This window comes from Tribolium madens, unplaced genomic scaffold (assembly GCF_015345945.1).
Source record: "Tribolium madens isolate multiple individuals breed KSU strain unplaced genomic scaffold, Tmad_KSU_1.1 Scaffold_7;HRSCAF=85;Tcas5.2_LG10, whole genome shotgun sequence".
In the NCBI taxonomy this organism is placed as follows: domain Eukaryota; kingdom Metazoa; phylum Arthropoda; class Insecta; order Coleoptera; family Tenebrionidae; genus Tribolium; species Tribolium madens.
In genome coordinates, this window is record NW_025401050.1 from 6,510,802 (window position 1) to 6,517,672 (window position 6,871).

Sequence of the window (6,871 nt, forward strand, 5' to 3'; positions counted from 1 at the left end):
ATTGTAACTTATTTTTGAATCACGCTGTATAGTTAAAAATAATTTTCTGTATAATTTTCAAAAAAAATTAACAATAAAAAAAAATAATGGACACCTGTATACTATTTGCTTTATAAAAAAATGTAAGCATTGCATTTGTAAAAATTTATCCCTAAGCCCGAAACCAGTCAAACCACATTGCAAAAACCTGACCCACCTCCACCACTTCCCTCAAGGGTATAAAAAGTTTATTTTTGACAGAACCCGTTTTAATCGAACAAAATGCAATCGACAACAATTTTAGTGGTTTTGGGCGTGTTCATAGCTGGTATATATTTTTTCGCGTGTTATTTTTCAAAAAAACAGAAACTTTTGCGGTTCCACGCATCGAAACTCGAAGGCCCCCTAGCCTTACCCCTGATCGGAAGTGCTTACTATTTTTTGGGTAGCAACGAAAGTATAATTGACAATGTTATCCACTTGATAAAAAAATACAAATCGCCCTGGAAAATTTGGTTGGGGCGGCAGTTGTACATTGTCGTGACTGGACCCGAAGACATTGAAATTGTCTTAAATAAAGCTCTGGAAAAGGCGGAAAGTTACCAATATTTGTCGAGTCTACTGCAAGAGGGGCTTTTCATAGGTCCAGGTAAGTTTAATAAGTCAAGAAAAATTAATTTAATAAAAAAAATTTAGTCGAAAAGTGGAAAAGGCATCGGAAAGTCGTTTTAAGCACTTTCAGTATGCCAATTTTGAAAAGTTATGTTGAAGTTTTTTCGCAAAATTCATTAAGGGTGGTGCCAAAGTTGGATAAGTTTGTCGGGAAGGGAACATTTGATGTTTTTCCAATTTTGACCAATACCGCCCTGGAAATTACTTGTGGTAACAAAACGCGTTTGATTTAGAAAATATGAAACAATCTCAGAAAAAATTTAATTGTAGAGACAGCAATGGGGACTAAAATTTACGAACAGACACATTCAGACTACGCTCAAAACTTGTCAAAGTAAAACAAAAGATAGTGAAAGCAGGTTTTAATTTTTTTTTTCAGAGTCTTAGAACTGGTTTTCGTGAGGATAATCCATTATTGGTTGCATCCAAATTTCGTCTGGCGCCTGAGCAACTACTCAAAACAGTTGAAACAACTGTCAAATCAACTCCAAATTTTTGTTCAAAATGTAGGTGTTACATTTTTTTTTTGTTTAAACTCTATTACTTCATTTAATAGATTGTCACTGAGAAGAAATCCCAATATCGGGACCACAAAAACGATCTATTTTTCTCAGGTACAGTTTTCTGTAATTCAAATTTTGTGTTCAATGATGACTTTAGAGGCAAAAACAAGGAAATGTTTCATTGACCACTTAATCCAAATGTCTGAAGATGATAACTGGCACGATCAAGAGCTTTTGGAAGAGGCCCAGACTATGGTAGTTGCGGGAAGCGAGTCTTTAGGGTCCGTCAAAAGCTTTACTTTGATTATGTTAGGAATGCACCCTTTGATACAGGTAAAAATAAGGTCAAACTCTCACAAATTACAAATTACATCCAGGACAAAGTTTACGAGGAAATCTACGATATTTTCGGTAATAGTGACAGAACCGTCACTGCTGATGACTTGACAGAAATGACATATTTGGAAATGGTCATCAAAGAAACCTTACGGTTATTTCCAGTGACGCCGGTGGTGGGGAGACGTGTCAACCAGAATATAGTAACTGGTAAAATTTGTTTTCTCAGTTGGCAACAATTATTTATGTGTTGGTAGACAGATACACACTACCCGAAGGTAGCGAATGTATAATCAGCATTCTGTACCTACATAGACACCCCAAAATTTGGACCAAACCTCTCGAATTCAACCCTAATAGGTTCCTCCCCGAAGAGGTGTCCAAACGCCACCCTTACTCCTACTTACCTTTCAGTGGTGGCCCCAGAAACTGCATCGGTAAGCCCAAACCAGCGCCTTCTCTCGGCCAATTCCTCTCATTTCAGGCTTCAAATACGCCATGATGGCCATAAAAACCGTAATTTCGACGATAATCCTCCGCTACAGGATTTCAACCGACTTCAAGTCTGTCTCCGAAATCGAATTCTCACCTGGAGTGGTCTCGAAAGCGAAAAAGGGCTATTTGATAAAACTGAAATCCAGGTGTTAATATTTTAATGTACATAGATTATAAATAAAATTAATACAAATTCTACGATAATATCTAACAAAACAAATAACATCAATTACGATCAATTGTGATAGTCTAAGAGCCCGCGGTCGCCAGACCTTCGTCATTTTATAAAAGTTGAAAATTTGTCAGCGCATACTACCAACACAGGTAGGAATAATGGGCAAGTATGAAGTTTGGGTCATCGTGACTTTGGGAGATAAAAGGTAGCAAAGAAGTAAAAAATATCAACTTAAATTTATCAATTAAAAAAGCGTAATTTTTTAATATTTTCTTCGGAATAATATTAGAAATCATCTCATCCATTGCCAGACACTTAATTTCGTCGCAACCCCTTGTCACACCCCTTTAAACATTAATGAATTGTGACTGTATTGTAAAAGCTGAATTTTATACATGTTACTTGGGTAACTATTAGATGATGTTTTCTCATTAGCCAGACAGTTTTGACAGTTCTAAGTGCTAAGTTCTAAATTTTAAGTAAAATAAATGTGATGCAGTTTTGACAAAGTATCATCATGGAAGGCATATAGCTACCCTATATGTTTGTCTGGCCCAGGGTAGAACTGTCGAAACTGTCTGGTTACTGAGAAAACATCTTCTAATAGTTGTCCCAAGTAAAATGTATAAGATTCAGCTTTTATAGTATAACGTAAGTACAGTTACAATTTATTAAAGTTTAAGGGTGTCTGAGAAGGGGTTGCCACGATATTAAGTGTCTGGCAATGCGTCTTTTAATAGGTTTTTTTTTTCAATATTTGAGAAATCTTTTTAGAAAAAAAATTCAAAATTTGGTACAGCTGATAACTTTTATAAACCTAAACAAGTACAAAAATAAAATGTTGAAATTTTTAATAAGGGGCTTCCTAAACTACATGGGATTAGGGTAAAAATTTATTCTAACTATTTTGCCTGTGGTTTCGTGCCACTTTCGTGCAACAAAATTTCATAGTTTTTCATATAAAGGGTATTGTGCGTTTTTCCGACACAATTTTCGGATTTTTAGTAAAAATCGGTTTAAAAATTTATGTTACAGACCATAAACAGCATAAAAATTAAAAATTTGTTTTACCGTTTAGGACGCCCCTGATTATTTTGTTATTTGGCATTTGTTTAGGTACCAAATTATGTAATTTTATCTATTCTGAAATAAATAGGAAAAACCCTTTAAAAAACGTACCTCATTTAGGGGGTGTAGCTCTCTTTCATAGCATTTTTCGAAACACTTTTGTCTTAAAATTAAAGATTGTATGAAGTATTTAAATTTGTAAGTACCTAACAATAAAAATGAAACACTGTATAATTAACACATGAAAAATTAATTCACAAAAATTTAAAATTAACTCAATAAAATAACAAACAATTTTTTTTTAACACTTATAACACTATATAACAAAGTGCTCAGCATTTCGGGGGGGGGTTTGAACTCCCTAATCCTCCCCCTTGGGTACGGCCCTGGTGCTCGTTATGTAATATACTATTAAGTTTATTTATTTATTTAATATAAAAAATAGGCGCCATCCGTGTCCTCACTGTTTCTAATACAGTCACTGTAACTCAACCAAAAAGCCCAACTGTTTTTAGTCGAAGTTAACTCGATTGTGATTGTTCTCAATCCTACCAATCAGGATTAGTCACATGACCGAAAAATTTCACAACTATTTATTTCTGTTGGAAATATAATTTTTCAAGTTTTTTTGCTACAGGCTATTAGAAGAGGAAACAAGGAAGCTGTGTCCTAAATTGTATCTCTGTTTAATGTTATTTATGGCTTTTATTGGCAAAATTTTTGTGCCTTTATTACATAATTATAAAAAAACATATAAATACAATATCATCAGTATCATTAAATAAACATAAAAAAATGTCAAATGTCAAAAAATAAATGACAAATTTTTTAACAGATTGAATTTTTTAAACATTTTGTCCATGTTTCTGGTATCGTATCTTACATGAAATTTATCTCTGGGGCGCGACTTCTGGAGCACCCTGTATAGAGAAACTGTGCGGGATGTTGCAAATTCCGGTCAAAAACAAAATCCAAGCGTTACATTTGTTGTTTTCGTTGTATGCAGCTGTCAAAAGTTCGCAATTGTTTAAAAATGGCCAACTTGAGAAAGTTGAAGAAAGCGAGTCGGCGAGAAATGTTGCTGATCAGTTAGTGTTGGATTAGGAAACACCCGGTATAATACTGTACGGGTTTTATTAAAATTGTATAAGTTAAATGAATTAAGTCATTATAATAAACAAATTATTTGAAATAAAGATAATTTCCGTTTAGGCTTGATCTAGAAAAACAAGGTTTATAATTCTTGTAACTTATTTAACAATTAAAATAATATTTTGTAAACAGTAATTAAAACTGTTTACTAAACTTTAAATCGCTGATTTTAATTTTTATTTTAATTTTAATTAGTAATTTTGCCTTCGGGACGTAAGATAGAAATACGACACAAAAAATACCAGGTGTCAAGTTTTATTACACCTTTTTTAATTTTTTTAGTTATTATAAAGTGTTTACATCACAGACAAATAAACTAAGAAATTTATTTGTCAACAAGAAGACTCCAAAATAACGATCACACCAGAAATAAACAAATCAAATTTCAAAGAATTGTTTACTACACCTTTTTCAAGTGTAATTCAGAATCCATCACACGTAATTCCGATTAGTCAATTTAGTTTCAGAAAGCGTAAATCGTAATTTAGATTACTCAATTGTCTTTCAGAAAGTGTTAATTGTAATTCATGTCAATGAGTTTCAGAAACCATGAGATGTAATTCAGATTAGTTAATTTCGTTTATGCTTTGTGAAATTAAATTCAGAAAGCATAAACTGACATTCAGATTAGTGAATTGTATTTCAGAAAGTATTAATTGTAATTCAGAACAGTAAATTCAATTTCATGTTACATGTAATCCAGAAAATATCAATTGTAATTCAAATGAGTAACTTACTGTTGTCTCAAAACGAAGTTTACATATAAACACGAATTATTTTATTTTCAAAATTAAAGAATTACATAAACTTGGTATTTTACAAAATAAATAAGATAATTTTTGATTTTAATAATGTAATTTTTAATTGAAAATAACGAATTCTCAATTACAATTGATAAATTATCAATTACAAATAACAGACTCTAAATTATAATTAACACTTTCTGAAATACAATGGACTAATCTGAATTCTAATTTACGCTTTCAGAAATTAAATTAACTAATTTGAATTACATCTGATAGTTTCTAAAATACATTTTAGTGTTTTGAATTACAATTAACACTTTCTGAAATTCAATGTACTAATCTGAATTACAATTAACGTTTTCTGAATTATATCTTACGCTTTCTGAATTACTCTTGAAAAAGGTGTAGGCATTAAAAAAAGACTAGCTTTTGCCAAAATAACACTTAGTGAATAATAATAGAAGCAATTTTATTTAAATTTATATAAATTTAAATAAATGTAAGAGTCAGTTTCATAATCGAATTTAAAAGAGCATTAAATTAAATGTTGTTTAGGATATGCTGATTACTACAAATTTGTTGGCAAAAATTTCACATTCTAATTTTGTTATGAAATCGACCTTAAATAAATTAAATAAATTTAAATAATAAGGCTTAAAAAATATGATTTAACAGTTTTTGGATACTTTTGGCTATTTATAACACTGACTTCAGTTTTTAGCAAGTTTTTTTTGGAAAAATTAAAATTATGTTCTTTTTTAAATTCTTTTGATGAGTAGGTTATACATTTACATCAAAATATAATTTTGAGAAAAAAATTCCCAGAAAAGAAATTTTCTTGTGTTACTTTTGTGTAATAAAATTTTAAAGTTGCGATTTTATTTATTTTACAAAAAAGAAACAGCTCAAGTACTAAAGTTTTTGGTGCAAATTTCGATATGTGTCGCACAAATGAAAATATTGCAGTTCTAAAATGTGCTGAATACGAAAATAACACAATATAAAAAAACATAATTTTTTCAGAATTTTTTGCTCAAAATTAAATATGTAATGATGTATACGTTGTAATCTACACCCATCGAAGAGAATATGGAAAAAAAAAAGAACTTCCTAGATGTATCCAAAATGAAGATACAAGCATGTAAACACAAAATTTGTCAAGATTTGATAATTTTTTGGGAGGAAAAAATAAAAAAGCAAGTATTTTGGGCCACACTTGGATGGTAAATACTTCATGTGTCCTTTAAGTGTTAAAATTTGAAAAAATGTGTATAGGAAATTGATTTTTAACTATACAGCGTGTCCTAAAAATAAGTTACAATACAAACTTATGTTTTTATATAGACAACTTAACAATCTATTAGATGCAAAAATACAAGAAATAGGGTGTTTCATTTTAACTTCAACAATTTTTTATTTTTACAAATGCAAAACACTAAAAAACTGTAATTCTTTGTAGCAGTAAAACACTATTTTCTAGCCCTCTAAGTTTTTGTGTTTAAATTTAAAAAAAAAATTGTTTTCGTCAAAAAAAACTTATTTCAAAAACTAAGCAATAAAAGTTTAACTTAAAAACGTTGTAATAAAAAGCTACATCCAAAAATACAAAGCAACATATATGGTATTTCATTAAAGAAAATGTAAGTTTGAATTGTAACTTATTTTTGAATCACGCTGTATAGTTAAAAATAATTTTCTGTATAATTTTCAAAAAAAATTAACAATAAAAAAAAATAATGGACACC

The 6,871-nt window shown here is 30.3% G+C and overlaps 1 protein-coding gene across 1 annotated transcript; it reads left to right on the forward strand.

The window, feature by feature from the left end:
* The first annotated feature begins 233 nt into the window (after nt 1–233).
* On the forward strand, nt 234–2,183 carry LOC123009645 (cytochrome P450 4C1-like). Its single transcript, XM_044406096.1, has 9 exons — nt 234–628; nt 676–861; nt 922–985; nt 1,031–1,157; nt 1,208–1,265; nt 1,312–1,487; nt 1,532–1,700; nt 1,748–1,927; nt 1,975–2,183. The coding sequence occupies exons 1-9, from the start codon at nt 262–264 to the stop codon at nt 2,136–2,138; spliced, it is 1,491 nt and encodes a 496-aa protein (XP_044262031.1). The 5' UTR covers nt 234–261; the 3' UTR covers nt 2,139–2,183.
* Nucleotides 2,184–6,871: the final 4,688 nt, after the last annotated feature.